The following is a 16,118-nucleotide window of genomic DNA, read 5'->3' as shown; positions in this document are numbered from 1 at the left end:
GTTGGTAGACGTCAGCAGGCTGTGCTGAAGCTGATCAGCTTGGGGGACAGACAGCACACTGCCTCCGAGGTGAGGGATGCCCTCCTCGATGAGACGGCAATATGGTTTGAGCCGCTGCACCTGGGCCCAGGCATGGTCGTTTGTGATAACGGCCGGAACCTGGTAGCAGCTCTGGAGCTTGCCGGACTCCAACATGTTCCATGCCTGGCCCACGTCTTCAACCTAGTGGTGCAACGTTTCCTAAAGAGCTACCCCAATGTTCCAGAGCTACTGGTGAAAGTGCGGCGCATGTGCGCCCACTTTCGCAAGTCGACAGTAGCCGCTGCTAGCTTAAAATCTCTCCAGCAACGCCTGCATGTGCCACAACACCGGCTTTTGTGCGACGTCCCCACACGCTGGAACTCAACGTTTCAGATGTTGAATAGAGTGGTTGAGCAGCAGAGACCTTTGATGGAATACCAGCTACAAAACCCTAGGGTGCCACAAAGTCAGCTGCCTCAGTTTCACATCCATGAGTGGCCATGGATGAGAGACCTTTGTGACATCCTACGGGTCTTTGAGGAGTCCACAAGGAGGGTGAGCTCTGAGGATGCGATGGTGAGCCTTACAATCCCGCTCTTGTGTTTTCTGAGAGAATCCCTGATTGACATCAGGGATAACTCAGATCACACAGAGGAGTTAGGGATAGCATCCGATCCGTCACAGCTGGAGAGTAGGTCCACACATCTGTCCGCTTCACTGCGTTTAATGGAGGAGGAGGAGGAGGAGGAGGAGGAGGAAGAAGAGTTGTCCGATGATGTGATGGTGATACAGGAGGCTTCCGGGCAACTTCGAATCGTCCCATTGTTGCAGCGCGGATGGGTAGACATGGAGGATGAGGAGGAAATGGAGATTGAACTTTCCGGTGGGGCCAGAGGAGTCATGCCAACTAACACTGTGGCAGACATGGCTGAGTTCATGTTGGGGTGCTTTACAACCGACAAGCGTATTGTCAAAATCATGGAGGACAACCAGTACTGGATCTTTGCTATCCTTGACCCCCGGTATAAAAACAACATCTCGTCTTTTATTCCGGTAGAGGGGAGGGCCAATCGCATCAATGCTTGCCACAGGCAATTGGTGCAGAATATGATGGAGATGTTTCCAGCATGTGACGTTGGCGGCAGGGAGGGCAGTTCCTCCAGTAGGCAACCAAGTTCTCACCGGTCCACACAAACGAGGGGCACACTGTCTAAGGTCTGGGACACCTTGATGGCACCCCCTCGCCAAAGTGCCGCCACGGAGGGTCCTAGTGTCACCAGGCGTGAGAAGTATAGGCGCATGTTGCGGGAATACCTTTCCGACCACAGCCCTGTCCTCTCCGACCTCTCTGCGCCCTACACGTATTGGGTGTCGAAGTTGGACCTGTGGCTTGAACTTGCCCTATATGCCTTGGAGGTGCTGTCCTGTCCTGCCGCCAGCGTCCTATCTGAGAGGGTGTTCAGTGCAGCCGGTGGCATCATCACTGACAAGCGCACCCGTCTGTCAGCTGAGAGTGCCGACCGGCTCACTTTGATAAAAATGAACCACCACTGGATAGAGCCTTCATTTTTGTGCCCACCTGTGTAAAGCACCCCAACATGAAACTCCATGTCTGTACTCAACCTCTCCAATTCCTCCGCATCCTCATACTCATCCACCATAAGCGTTGCACAATTCTGCTAATACTAGGCTCCCTCCAACATGATTTCCCCCAACTCTGCTGGTTAGAGGCTCCCTCCACCCTGATTTCCACCAACTCTGCTGGTTAGAGGCTCCCTCCACCCTGCTTTCCCACAACTCTGCTGGTTAGAGGCTCCCTCCACCATGAATTGGTCCAAACTGGGCTGTTTAGAGGCTCCCTCCACCATTAATTGGTCCAAACTGGGCTGGTTAGAGGCTCCCTCCACCATGAATTTCCCAAAACTTGGCTGTTTAGAGGCTCCCTCCACCATTAATTGGTCCAAACTGGGCTGGTTAGAGGCTCCCTCCACCATGAATTTGCCCAAACTGGGCTGTTTAGAGGCTCCCTCCACCATGAATTGGTCCAAACTGGGTTTTTTAGAGGCTCCCTCCACCATGAATTGGTCCAAACTGGGCTGTTTAGAGGCTCCCTCCACCATGAATTTGCCCAAACTGGGCTGTTTAGCGGCTCCCTCCACCATTAATTGGTCCAAACTGGGCTGGTTAGAGGCTCCCTCCACCATGAATTTGCCCAAACTGGGCTGTTTAGAGGCTCCCTCCACCATGAATTTGCCCAAACTGGGCTGTTTAGAGGCTCCCTCCACCATGAATTTGCCCAAACTGGGCTGTTTAGAGGCTCCCTCCACCATGAATTTGCCCAAACTGGGCTGGTTAGAGGCTCCCTCCACCATGAATTGGTCCAAACTGGGGTTTTTAGAGGCTCCCTCCACCATGAATTGGTCCAAACTGGGCTGTTTAGAGGCTCCCTCCACCATGAATTGGTCCAAACTGGGGTGGTTAGAGGCTCCCTCCACCATTAATTGGTCCAAACTGGGCTGGTTAGAGGCTCCCTCCACCATTAATTGGTCCAAACTGGGCTGGTTAGAGGCTCCCTCCACCATGAATTGGTCCAAACTGGGGTTTTTAGAGGCTCCCTCCACCATGAATTGGTCCAAACTGGGGTTTTTAGAGGCTCCCTCCACCATGAATTGGTCCAAACTTGGCTGTTTAGAGGCTCCCTCCACCATTAATTGGTCCAAACTGGGCTGGTTAGAGGCTCCCTCCACCATGAATTGGTCCAAACTGGGTTTTTTAGAGGCTCCCTCCACCATGAATTGGTCCAAACTGGGCTGTTTAGAGGCTCCCTCCACCATGAATTTGCCCAAACTGGGCTGTTTAGCGGCTCCCTCCACCATTAATTGGTCCAAACTGGGCTGGTTAGAGGCTCCCTCCACCATGAATTTGCCCAAACTGGGCTGTTTAGAGGCTCCCTCCACCATGAATTTGCCCAAACTGGGCTGTTTAGAGGCTCCCTCCACCATGAATTGGTCCAAACTGGGCTGTTTAGAGGCTCCCTCCACCATTAATTGGTCCAAACTGGGCTGGTTAGAGGCTCCCTCCACCATGAATTTCCCAAAACTTGGCTGTTTAGAGGCTCCCTCCACCATGAATTTGCCCAAACTGGGCTGGTTAGAGGCTCCCTCCACCATGAATTGGTCCAAACTGGGGTTTTTAGAGGCTCCCTCCACCATGAATTGGTCCAAACTTGGCTGTTTAGAGGCTCCCTCCACCATGAATTGGTCCAAACTGGGGTGGTTAGAGGCTCCCTCCACCATTAATTGGTCCAAACTGGGCTGGTTAGAGGCTCCCTCCACCATTAATTGGTCCAAACTGGGCTGGTTAGAGGCTCCCTCCACCATTAATTGGTCCAAACTGGGCTGGTTAGAGGCTCCCTCCACCATTAATTGGTCCAAACTGGGCTGGTTAGAGGCTCCCTCCACCATGAATTTGCCCAAACTGGGCTGGTTAGAGGCTCCCTCCACCATGAATTGGTCCAAACTGGGGTTTTTAGAGGCTCCCTCCACCATGAATTTGCCCAAACTGGGGTGTTTAGAGGCTCCCTCCACCATGAATTTGCCCAAACTCTGCTGGTTAGAGGCTCAATCCACCCTGATTTTCAAAACAAATGTTGGTGCCAACCTCAACTTACTACAAGGGCCAAATTCACTGCTGGTGACAAGCTCTCCTCACTGCAAGTGCCAAATACACATGTTTCAAGGTGTTTTCCTACTGTCAGAGAGGTGGTATTGAGTGTGTAAAGTGTGTAGTTGTTAGGCTGTGATGTTGGGGTAATAGAGGGTCTTTGGTGTGTTAGATGCCCCCAGACATGCTTCCCCTGCTGTCCCAGTGTCATTCCAGAGGTGTTGGCATCATTTCCTGGGGTGTCATAGTGGACTTGGTGACCCTCCAGACACGGATTTGGGTTTCCCCCTTAACGAGTATCTGTTCCCCATAGACTATAATGGGGTTCGAAACCCGTTCGAACACACGAACATTGAGCGGCTGTTCGAATCGAATTTCGAACCTCGAACATTTTAGTGTTCGCTCATCTCTAGATATTGTCTACTAGAGGCAATGTTGGTATATCATAGTGTCTGGACAGTATTATACCAAAGTCCACTTTTTTCTTCCAGGACAACCATTTGAGAACACTGACATCATTAACACTGCTGTGGCCAATATCATTGTCTCTATATTACTTGGCCACAGATACGAGTATGGAGATCCTGAATTACTTAAACTCATGAGTTTAGTGGAAGAAAATTTTAAGCTGCTGGGGAGCCCAATGATCCTGGTAAGTTCTACACTGGTGAGACACATTCTGATCTGTCAAGACCGTCATCAAAAGTGAATTCCGTTCATGAGTGGTGACCAATGTATTTTGTCCTGTGCTATGTTTGTCCTGTTTGTCAAGAGCTACAAAATATGACCCTCACCCACACGCACTTACCACTCCCGACAGTCCACAAAGTGTTCTCAAAGTCTAAAAAGAATACAATGCTTGTAATGAGTTGGGTTTGTTACACGTTTTCCAACCCCAACCTGAGATTTTTGGGTGCGCTACTCATGAACAACCATTATACTCAGTGGTCTCTTCAGACTCTGGAGTGAAATCATCGGAGGCACAGAGAAGGTTTGGAATAATATAATGATACTGACCTCTCCTGGGCTCCCTTGTGGTGTCTGGTGCATGTTCCCATGTGTCCTCTTTTGGCCTCTTCCAGCCACCAGGAAAAGTTAGGGTAAGTTCACACACAATTTTTTGGTCAGGATTTTGAGGCCGTATCCGCCTCAAAATCCTGACCAAAAAGACGGCTCCCATTGAAATCAATGGAAGCTGGCCAGTTCTTTTTTCCGGGAGCCGTTTCTTCCCGCTCCTGGAAAAAGAAGCAAGATGCTCATTCTTCAGGAGGATTCGCCTCGCTATTCGGCCTGAAGACTCTTCCTTCTCCCGACTAGGCCCGGTCATTGGGCCTAATCCAGAGCGGAGTGCGTGGCTGGATGCCAGTGCAGTGCACTGACTTTCAGTCGCGCCTACCCAGTTTTTGTTCTGGACCAAAACACCCCATGTGAACTTGCCCTAAACCAGACACCACAAGGGAGCCCAAGAAAGGTGAGAGGGAAGGTGTGTATCAGTGTTCTTTTTATTTTACCAAACCTTCCCCAGACCTCTGCATATTAACCCTTAAGTACTATCATGGTGTCTATCATACACCACTACCATACACATATCTGTATGATAGATACCATGATAGTACTTAAGGGTTAAACTCCATGGTGGGAAAATACCCTGGAGGATAATAGAAGCAAGTTTTATTTGGACCAAGCAAGTTGGTCCGAAATTAAACTGGCAAGAGAACCTTGCATGTATTTTTGAAACAAATCCCGCAAGGTTCTCCTATCTTGACTCCTTTGCAGAGACTTGCTTGAATGGCTAGCTCTCTTTTCAAACATCTGGCTTTCTTGAAGTTTCTTGCTGGCGATAGAGATGAACGAACACTGTTCGGATCAGCCGATCCGAACAGCACGCTCCCATAGAAATGAATGGAAGCACCTGTGACGCCGGTGGCCACCGGCAAAGTCAGCGTCACAGGTGCTTTCATTTATTTCTATGGGAGCGTGCTGTTCGGATCGGCTGATCCGAACAGTGTTCGCTCATCTCTATATTTAACCCATTAATTTTCTTTCTATTTTCAGTTCTTTGTTCCTGTCTAAGCAGTGTTCTTAGTTCTGTTTATCTACAGTGATTTGTAAGATTCGGTTCCTTTTCTTATTACTTTAGTTTTTGTCTCTAGGTCCTAGTACTCTTCTCTTGTTATTGGTAGGGTCAGTATTGCAGATTAGTATTTGCACTAGGGATAGCCTTAGAGTCAGTAAGGATCAGCATTGTCTGGTGTTAGTTACCATTTAGGGATTGATCTATAAGAAGATTGTTCCTCCAGCTGACTAATAACCCAACCTTGTCCAACAGTACAAAACTACCACACAATTGATTAATAAAACATAATAAATTTTATTAATACCTACTAAAACAGTAGAATCACATGACATATATGAGAGACAATTACATAATACAATTGCTATAAGCAAGTGGGGGTAGACAAAACTACACAGTACCAACTAGCCAGTAGTAGGTAGAAAACAGATGGCCAATAACAATTACATGAAGTAGGAATGGTCCTGGATAAGAACAACAATATATAATAATGTATGGTGCAGGATGCACCTAACCATAAACAGCAGTGTGAAAAAGCCAGGAACCCAGTATCTCTCCTAGGTGGTATAACAATACAATGTTGCCATCTTACCTACCAACAAGAAAGGAAACGCCCAACGCGCGTTTCACCTGCGCATAGGCAGGCTTCGTCAGGGGACTGTCATGTGATTCTACTGTTTTAGTAGGTATTAATAAAATTTATTATGTTTTATTAATCAATTGTGTGGTAGTTTTGTACTGTTGGACATGATTGTATACCCACACATAAGTTTACATTTTTGCCTCTTTTATGTGTTATAATAACCCAACCTGTTTCAATCAGCATTTGGTGTCTTCCTATTTTCTTGCACTCTAGTCTTCTGATACATTCTTCATATTTTTTTGCTTACACCTGCATAATTCGACCATCTCGTGCTGAACATGGCAGGAGATTCTGTTATTACCCAGGAAAGGGAAATGGTATAAGTGAAGTCCAGTTCTGCCATCTCAAGATATCTTAAGAAATTAAAACTTAGAACTTACAAACTACATGTCGATAAAAGATCGGCAATGACATAATGAAGACCTTGTCCGCTCATCTCCACTCTTGATATTAGTCGTTGTTGTGATTAATTCCATGTGTATTTTATCTCTACAAGTTGTACAACACATATCCGAAACTCATTCGCTGGTTACCGGGTGTACATAGGACAGTCTTCAAAAACAATTCGGCGTTAAAATACTTTATAACTGAGACATTCACCAAGAACAAAAGTCGTCTGGACATCAATAATCCTGAGAACTTCATTGATGCTTTTCTGATAAAGCAACTGGAGGTAACCTAGAATTTTTATATGAGATGTGTTGTAATTAGAGATGAGCGAACAGTAAAATGTTCGAGATTCGATATTCGTTTTGAGTAGCCCCTCAATATTCGACTACTCAAATCGAATATCGAACCCCATTATAGTCTATGGGGGGAAAATGCTCGTTTCAGGGGTAGGCAACGTTCGATCAAATTACACTTACCAAGTCCACGAGTGAGGGTCGGGCTGGATCCTCCGAGAAGTCTTCTCCGTGCAGCTTCCCCGCGGCGTCTTCCGTCTCTGAATTCACTCTGCCAGGCATCGGGCCTGGGCAGAGCCAACTGCGCACGTCCGCACTACAAGCGATGCCTGGCAGAGTGAATTCAGACCCGGAAGATGCAGCGGGGACGCTGCATGGAGAAGACTTCTAAAGGTAGGAGAAGAACCAGCGTTGATTGGCCGACTGTATAGCATTTGGCCAATCAATGCTGGTTCTGCATCGAACTTTTCCATTCGAATAGTGAGTGGTACTCGATCGAGTACGAGTATTTCGAATACCATAGTATTCGATCAAATACCTACTCGATGGAGTACTACTCGCTCATCTCTATCCCTTGTGTATCATTACACAAAAAAGTTACCAATTCTCAGAGTCCATGCTTCATTAGCGCCTCTCCTTGGAGATAGATGTCTGGTAGATTTAGACAAATATCTACAAACTATGTCACTACATAGGCAAAACTGTATTACAGAAACTATGGTCCTTATTGCGTAAGTCAATACAAATGTATCAAGGGTTAACATAAATGTGACACCGGCTACAGTATCACGTACACCAAAATCAAGTAAAAACTGTTAAGTTAAAGTTTGCTGCAGCCGTTACAACTTTATGTTGTGTCAAGTTAAACTTTACTACTTGTCTTCGTTTACATTCCAGAAAAATCCAGAATCAAAGCAATACTTTCACAATGACAACTTAACCATGCTTGTGTCTAATTTATTTGTTGCTGGGTTGGAGACGACGTCTACGACTTTGAGATGGGCTCTCCTGCTAATGATGAAATACCCAGAGATCCAAGGTTAGGAAGCTTTAGAGAGCTGGGTTTATGTTCGATACTTTTCTCATGGAGTGTCCAAAGGGGCGATGGCCCTATAGTAGTAGTGGTCAACCCACTGACTCCATTGACCATACGTTATATATAGAGATGAGCGAACAGTGTTCTATCGAACACATGTTCGATCGGATATCAGGGTGTTCGCCATGTTCGAATCGAATCGAACACCACGTGGTAAAGTGCGCCAAAATTCGATTCCCCTCCCACCTTCCCTGGCGCCTTTTTTGCACCAATAACAGCGCAGGGGAGGTGGGACAGGAACTACGACACCGGGGGCATTGAAAAAAATTGGAAAAAGTCATTGGCTGCCGAAATCAGGTGACCTCCATTTTAGACGAATAGTGGATTTCAAATCCGGGTCATATGAGAATGTGAACTTTGTGACTATGAGACAGGGATAGCTGTACAGGCAGGGATAGCTAGGGATAACCTTTATTTAGGGGGGAATGTTATTAAAAATAACTTTTTGGGGCTCTATCGGGTGTGTAATTGTGATTTTTGTGAGATAAACTTTTTCCCATAGGGATGCATTGGCCAGCGCTGATTGGCCGAATTCCGTACTCTGGCCAATCAGTGCTGGCCAATGCATTCTATTAGCTTGATGAAGCAGAGTGTGCACAAGGGTTCAAGCGCACCCTCGGCTCTGATGTAGGAGAGCCGAGGGTGCACTTGAACCCTTGTGCACACTCTGCTTCATCAAGCTAATAGAATGCATTGGCCAGCGCTGATTGGCCAATGTATTCTATTAGCCTGATGAAGTAGAGCTGAATGTGTGTGCTAAGCACACACATTCAGCTCTACTTCATCGGGCTAATAGAATGCATTGGCCAGCGCTGATTGGCCAGAGTACGGAACTCGACCAATCAGCGCTGGCTCTGCTGGAGGAGGCGGAGTCTAAGATCGCTCCACACCAGTCTCCATTCAGGTCCGACCTTAGACTCCGCCTCCTCCGGCAGAGCCAGCGCTGATTGGCCGAAGGCTGGCCAATGCATTCCTATTCCTAGTGCTGAATGTGTGTGCTTAGCAGTGCTGAGTCAGTTTTGCTCAACTACACATCTGATGCACACTCGGCACTGCTACATCAGATGTAGCAATCTGATGTAGCAGAGCCGAGGGTGCACTAGAACCCCTGTGCAAACTCAGTTCACGCTAATAGAATGCATTGGCCAGCGCTGATTGGCCAATGCATTCTATTAGCCCGATGAAGTAGAGCTGAATGTGTGTGCTAAGCACACACATTCAGCACTGCTTCATCACGCCAATACAATGCATTAGCCAGTGCTGATTGGCCAGAGTACGGAATTCGGCCAATCAGCGCTGGCTCTGCTGGAGGAGGCGGAGTCTAAGGTCGGACCTGAATGGAGACTGGTGTGGAGCGATCTTAGACTCCGCCTCCTCCAGCAGAGCCAGCGCTGATTGGTCGAGTTCCGTACTCTGGCCAATCAGCGCTGGCCAATGCATTCTATTAGCTTGATGAAGCAGAGTGTGCACAAGGGTTCAAGCGCACCCTCGGCTCTGATGTAGCAGAGCTGAGGGTGCACAAGGGTTCAAGTGCACCCTCGGCTCTCCTACATCAGAGCCGAGGGTGCGCTTGAACCCTTGTGCAGCCTCGGCTCTGCTACATCAGAGCCGAGGGTGCGCTTGAACCCTTGTGCACACTCTGCTTCATCAAGCTAATAGAATGCATTGGCCAGCACTGATTGGCCAGAGTACGGAATTCGGCCAATCAGCGCTGGCCAATGCATTCTATTAGCCCGATGAAGTAGAGCTGAATGTGTGTGCTAAGAACACACATTCAGCACTGCTTCATCACGCCAATACAATGCATTAGCCAGTGCTGATTGGCCAGAGTACGGAATTCGGCCAATCAGCGCTGGCTCTGCTGGAGGAGGCGGAGTCTAAGATCGCTCCACACCAGTCTCCATTCAGGTCCGACCTTAGACTCCGCCTCCTCCAGCAGAGCCAGCGCTGATTGGCCGAATTCCGTACTCTGGCCAATCAGCACTGGCTAATGCATTGTATTGGCGTGATGAAGCAGTGCTGAATGTGTGTGCTTAGCACACACATTCAGCTCTACTTCATCGGGCTAATAGAATGCATTGGCCAGCGCTGATTGGCCAGAGTACGGAATTCGGCCAATCAGCGCTGGCTCTGCTGGAGGAGGCGGAGTCTAAGATCGCTCCACACCAGTCTCCATTCAGGTCCGACCTTAGACTCCGCCTCCTCCAGCAGAGCCAGCACTGATTGGCCGAATTCCGTACTCTGGCCAATCAGCACTGGCTAATGCATTGTATTGGCGTGATGAAGCAGTGCTGAATGTGTGTGCTTAGCACACACATTCAGCTCTACTTCATCGGGCTAATAGAATGCATTGGCCAGCGCTGATTGGCCGAATTCCGTACTCTGGCCAATCAGCACTGGCTAATGCATTGTATTGGCATGATGAAGCAGTGCTGAATGTGTGTGCTTAGCACACACATTCAGCTCTACTTCATCGGGCTAATAGAATGCATTGGCCAATCAGCGCTGGCCAATGCATTCTATTAGCGTGAACTGAGTTTGCACAGGGGTTCTAGTGCACCCTCGGCTCTGCTACATCAGATTGCTACATCTGATGTAGCAGTGCCGAGTGTGCATCAGATGTGTAGTTGAGCAAAACTGACTCAGCACTGCTAAGTCTGCATTCGCATAGGAATGCATTGGCCAGCCTTCGGCCAATCAGCGCTGGCTCTGCCGGAGGAGGCGGAGTCTAAGGTCGGACCTGAATGGAGACTGGTGTGGAGCGATCTTAGACTCCGCCTCCTCCAGCAGAGCCAGCGCTGATTGGTCGAGTTCCGTACTCTGGCCAATCAGCACTGGCCAATGCATTTCTATGGGGAAAAGTTAGCTTGCGAAAATCGCAAACTGACAGGGATTTCCATGAAATAAAGTGACTTTTATGCCCCCAGACATGCTTCCCCTGCTGTCCCAGTGTCATTCCAGGGTGTTGGTATCATTTCCTGGGGTGTCATAGTGGACTTGGTGACCCTCCAGACACGAATTTGGGTTTCCCCCTTAACGAGTTTATGTTCCCCATAGACTATAATGGGGTTCGAAACCCATTCGAACACTCGAACAGTGAGCGGCTGTTCGAATCGAATTTCGAACCTCGAACATTTTAGTGTTCGCTCATCTCTAGTTATATATGCTATCCCGTCATTTTAGAGGTCAGTTGGTCGTAGCCACAACCTTTGTTACCTGGCAATATAAAGAGTCATAACGCTCCCCGATACAGTGCTGTGTAACATTGAGTAGAACAATAATATCATGCATCCTTTGAATGCAGTCGTATGTCCACCTATAGCTATCTAGCCACATAAACCTGCACTCCGTTGCCCAATATTTATATTGCAGCCATATGTCACCTCAATACTGTATCAAGTCACTGCTTCCTATATACATTACTAGGTCCAGTACTAAAGGGCTAGGGATTATTATAATAGACTGGAGTGGGGAAGAACAGTTACAGTTATATAGATGATCATATGTATTGCTATATAGCTCATATGTATTATTAGTATATAGATGATCATATGTAATCTTATATGAATGACCATATGTATGTTTTATCAGAAAAGGTTCAAAAGGAAATTGATCAAGTAATTGGGCTCCGTCAGCCCCAGGTAGAACATTGTAAGCAAATGCCCTACACAGATGCCGTCATACATGAGATTCAGAGGTTTGGGAATATTATACCTGCCATTGCTCCACATGCTACAACTCAAGACGTGATGTTCAGAGGCTTCTTCCTGCCAAAAGTAAGAGAGAAATGTCATATAGTAGTTGAAACATTACATGGCATGGTCTGGTTTAGAAAATAAATTTTGCTAAGGGACCATATGGAAAAGGACAGTTAATAGAGGGTTCCTCCCATTGGGGACAAGCAGCTGAACAATGTTTCTTGCTCTGGAGGACCCAGCTAATTGATTTTAATGAAAAAAGTGTAATACTTTACTTCCCCTATGGAGGTGCTGCAGGTAAATTAAATATTTGGTTCGAGGTACCCACGAAGAATCTAGCTGATCTATGGTGTTCTTAGTAGTTTAGCGGAACAATGTAAGCAATGCCTCAATATCTCCCATGCAATATGTGCTACAATAATCTGTAACTCAGGCCTGGTTCACATCTGCGGTCAGTATTCTATTTATGAAGTCCCCAATGGAATCCCCTGAATGGAATACCAAACGCATCGACAAGTGGTGAGCAATGAAAGCACATGGACCCCATAGATTATAATGGGGTCCGTCATGCGGAGAGGAAAGTAGGTCATGAACTACTTTTCTCTCTGCATGTTCCGTGCGGACACTGTGCGGAAAACACTCGGTCCCCATTATAGTCTATGGGGTCATATACATAGTTACATAGTAGATAAGGTTGTATAAAGACATTAGTCCATCAAGTCCAACCTATAACCCCACAGTCCCCTACAGTGTTGATTCAGGGGAAGGCAAAAAACCCAATGAGGCTCATGCCAATTGCCCCATTTCAGGAGAAAAAATTCCTTCCTGACTCCAAATCTGGCAGTCAGTATAAAAACCCTGGATCAACGCGTCCTTAAAATCTAGAGTCCATAACCTGTTATAAGCTGTGCTTTCTTTGCTCACCGCTTGTCAATGCATTCGGTACTCTGATCAGATTACCAACGCAGCTTTGAACCGGCCTCAGTACATTGCTGATGGGCTCCACATTCTGCCATGAGTTATTTGGTAAATTTCGCTCTAAACCATGAATTCCGTTTTCCAAAATTTGTATTAAAATGACATCACACAGTAGATAGTAGATGTATAGGCAATGTAATAGATCCTCCCTGAAAGTGCCATATATCTCATGTATCCCTCTCCTCTGTATATCCAGGGGACCCATGTTCTTCCATTACTGACTTCTGTACTAAAGGATAAAAATTACTTTGAAAGACCAGATGAATTTTATCCAGAACATTTTCTCAATTCTCAAGGACAGTTTGTGAAAAATGAAGGATTTCTGCCGTTTTCTGCAGGTATAGTAGCATGCGTGTGTGTATAATTCCACTGACGTACACAAAATGAAATTGAGACTAAAGCACCAGGTTGCCCAACCTGCCTCCTTAAATGGAGGGAAGGCGGGCCTGAACAACCAGCCCAGGTGCCCAATCCAGGTGTCCACACCACTGTCAGTCAGCAGACCGACCACGCCCATCAGTTGGAAGGGAATTAACCCCAGTCATGCTGGACTGGGCAGAAACAGTGGAACAGGCTGCGACCCTAATACCTGCCGCACAGTCCTAACAAAGGGACTGTCACCAGTTGTCCTTGCCATTAGGATATTTGTGGTAAGTAGGTAGGGACAAGGCTAGGTTAGGACTCACTGTCTCTGTCTTTCCCTTCCTCCCTGGTTTCAGCAGCAGCCCCAGTTCAACACGCAATTCCCTTGCACTTTTATAAATGAAAGTTTGCATTTATGATCTGAAATTTCCCTTGAACTAATGTACATTCGGGGGATGGTCCTTCTACATTTAACTCAGTTGAGCAAATAAATAGAAATTGAATATCCAGACTAAAACATAGTGTGACTTGTTTTTGTTTTTTTTTGAGTGTACAATGAGTTGATGAACTCTACTTCGTAGCACCACACCTACGTATCTGTGGTTCCTCTGTTGTCTTGATGCTCTGAAAAAATGCAGACCCCCCCCCTATTCTAATACATCCCCTAAATAAATTCTGATCCCACAGCTAATAAACTAATAGAGACCCGAGACCACCCAAACTAATACTAATACCATAATTCAATACTGATTCAAAACCGAACCCTCTAAACCAATATAGTCCCCAGACCACACTTGGCAAATACTCAACTCTTCTCGCTCCTGGCGATTGAAGTCTGTTCACTCTTATATGTTTTCTATTGGAGCCGTCCAGGAGAATGAGGAATGTGGAAATATAAGTGTTAAGTCAGTGAACAGAGACTGAGAGACATACAAGCTTGTAACTTGGTGCAATAAGATAGACTCCAACAGATGGGAATTGGAGAAGGTATTCCAATGTTGTTGCGTCACTGGATCAGCAATGATAAATTGACCCATGTGTGGCCATCTTCACTCAAGTACACAAAATACCACAAACTAACTGAGCAATTTTTCCTTCTAGGTAAGAGGCGATGTACTGGAGAGATCCTGGCTAAAGCCGAACTGTTTCTCTTTTTCACAAGACTGTTGCAGAACTTCACTTTCCAGGCTCCTCCGGGTACTATGGTGGACATTACCCCTGTTTTTGGGTTCACCAATGCTCCCATGACCCATAAAATGTGTGCTGTCCAGCGCCATAATGACTAGGAATGAGTAAACCGGATCGTAATGTGCCAAGTTTGTTTCAAGTTTTCAAACCTTTTGGGACTGGTTGAATATGAGATTGTTGAGGTTTACCATCCCAGAATTGTTGTTATAGTCTGGGATCTATTTGGACCCTCAAATGTAGTAATTGGAGGCACAAGGGAAGTGTGTAAAAATAAGATAGCTCATGATCACCATTTCTTACCTCTCTGGGGAAGCATACAGTCTTTCCTCCATTTTCCGACCTCCTCGGTGACATCAGGGGCCCCAAGTCATGGGTGAGGCTGGTGACTGGGCCTCAGTAACACGAGGCATGTTAATGTCTTGATGCCTCTGCTAAAGTTGAAGACACTGAAGCAGAGACCAGGATCGGTGAAGAAATGAGTATGAGCTGTTATCTTTCCACACTTTCCCTGAGCCTTCACTTTTTATACTCCGGGGTCTGTAGATACCCGAAGGGGATAATAATGGTGCTTCCAGTTAAGGCCAAACCTAAACTTGTGGGTGATCCTGATGAGTATTTGCAAGACAAATCTGTCAAAGTTTGCCCATCCATAACAAGTTGGATCAAGATGGGTGGAGGCCCTTGACTGAAAAATTGATGGTGACCACCTCCCCAATAACGATATCATAGACTTTGTGGAAGCAGGTCAAAATCACAATGGAATTTTTGTCTATGGAGCCTGAACACAGTAATAACACTGGCAGACATCACAGAAAGCTTGGAGAACACTTCCTTTAGTTATAAGTAATGAAATATGGGGTATTAAAATTTTTACTTTTGGAAGTTTGCTCAGTTTCCCAACTCTGATATCACAGAGGATAGTGGAAAGTGGTGGAAGGTGACGTCTCCCAGATTATAATCTTGCCTTGAAAACCAACGTCATGAAGACTAATGGACAACTCCGATGTCAAATGCAGCACTCTAAGTTGCATCAACTGCTAGGCCCAGCCAAAAGCTTAGGGGCATAGACAAGGGCTGTGAGGCCCATACGTCTGTGTGCATGGTCTCCCAGGGATGCTGGTCCTGCAGATCTGGCCAGTCCACCAAGTGTGGGAATCCAGGAGAGGCAGTGACGTTGGTTGGTGGGCATTTGACACACAGACTGGACAGAATACTGCGTAGAGGTTGGGAATCCAGATTGAGTGTGAATGAGCACAGGCACGCTACTTGGCTTCTCTGGGTGCCAGAGTCAGAAGGGGTATACATCTGCATCCTGGTAGGCAAATGGCAATGACTGCGAACCTGCAACAGTCACATTAGGAGCAGAACAAACTCCGTTTGTGGCAAAGGACAGGTGGCTGAAGACCACAGGTGGAATACTATATGTTTAATACCCCATCTTGTTTTTTGTTTTCAATCACCAGTAAAATAAATGAAAGTCCTAACCCAGTTGTCATTTCTGTGTCCATCCACCATCACGTTACATCTGTTCCTTCTCCTCACAGACCCCTCTCCTCGGAATAACTGATCAAACATTCTTTAGAACAATCCAAAGGCTTTGGTGGACTTTGCTCTCGCCCAAGCCCCAGGTGGATTAGCCTAAGATTAATGTCACAGATTGTTAATCACAGCGTGTGCCAGTAAAATGGTAAAGAACAATGAAACAGTGCAA

General features: G+C 46.6%; 2 protein-coding genes across 2 annotated transcripts in view; one reads left to right on the top strand and one right to left on the bottom strand.

The window, feature by feature from the left end:
- Window positions 1-11,932, bottom strand: part of LOC142198299 (cytochrome P450 2K1-like) — a 49,364-nt gene extending 37,432 nt beyond the window's left edge. The window contains exon 1 of the mRNA XM_075269270.1: window positions 11,895-11,932. Coding sequence (XP_075125371.1) covers window positions 11,895-11,911 — 17 coding nt within the window. The 5' untranslated portion in view covers window positions 11,912-11,932. The remainder of the gene's footprint in view (window positions 1-11,894) is intronic.
- Window positions 1-14,559, top strand: part of LOC142198286 (cytochrome P450 2C5-like) — a 29,825-nt gene extending 15,266 nt beyond the window's left edge. The window contains exons 5-10 of the mRNA XM_075269254.1: window positions 4,176-4,336; window positions 6,898-7,074; window positions 7,982-8,123; window positions 11,772-11,956; window positions 13,053-13,194; window positions 14,321-14,559. Coding sequence (XP_075125355.1) covers window positions 4,176-4,336; window positions 6,898-7,074; window positions 7,982-8,123; window positions 11,772-11,956; window positions 13,053-13,194; window positions 14,321-14,505 — 992 coding nt within the window. The 3' untranslated portion in view covers window positions 14,506-14,559. The remainder of the gene's footprint in view (window positions 1-4,175; window positions 4,337-6,897; window positions 7,075-7,981; window positions 8,124-11,771; window positions 11,957-13,052; window positions 13,195-14,320) is intronic.
- The last annotated feature ends 1,559 nt before the right edge of the window (window positions 14,560-16,118 follow it).

This window comes from Leptodactylus fuscus, chromosome 3, assembly GCF_031893055.1.
Source record: "Leptodactylus fuscus isolate aLepFus1 chromosome 3, aLepFus1.hap2, whole genome shotgun sequence".
Lineage (NCBI taxonomy): Eukaryota > Metazoa > Chordata > Amphibia > Anura > Leptodactylidae > Leptodactylus > Leptodactylus fuscus.
The sequence above is the reverse complement of the archived record's forward strand: the minus strand, read 5'-3'. Positions and strand labels throughout refer to the sequence as shown.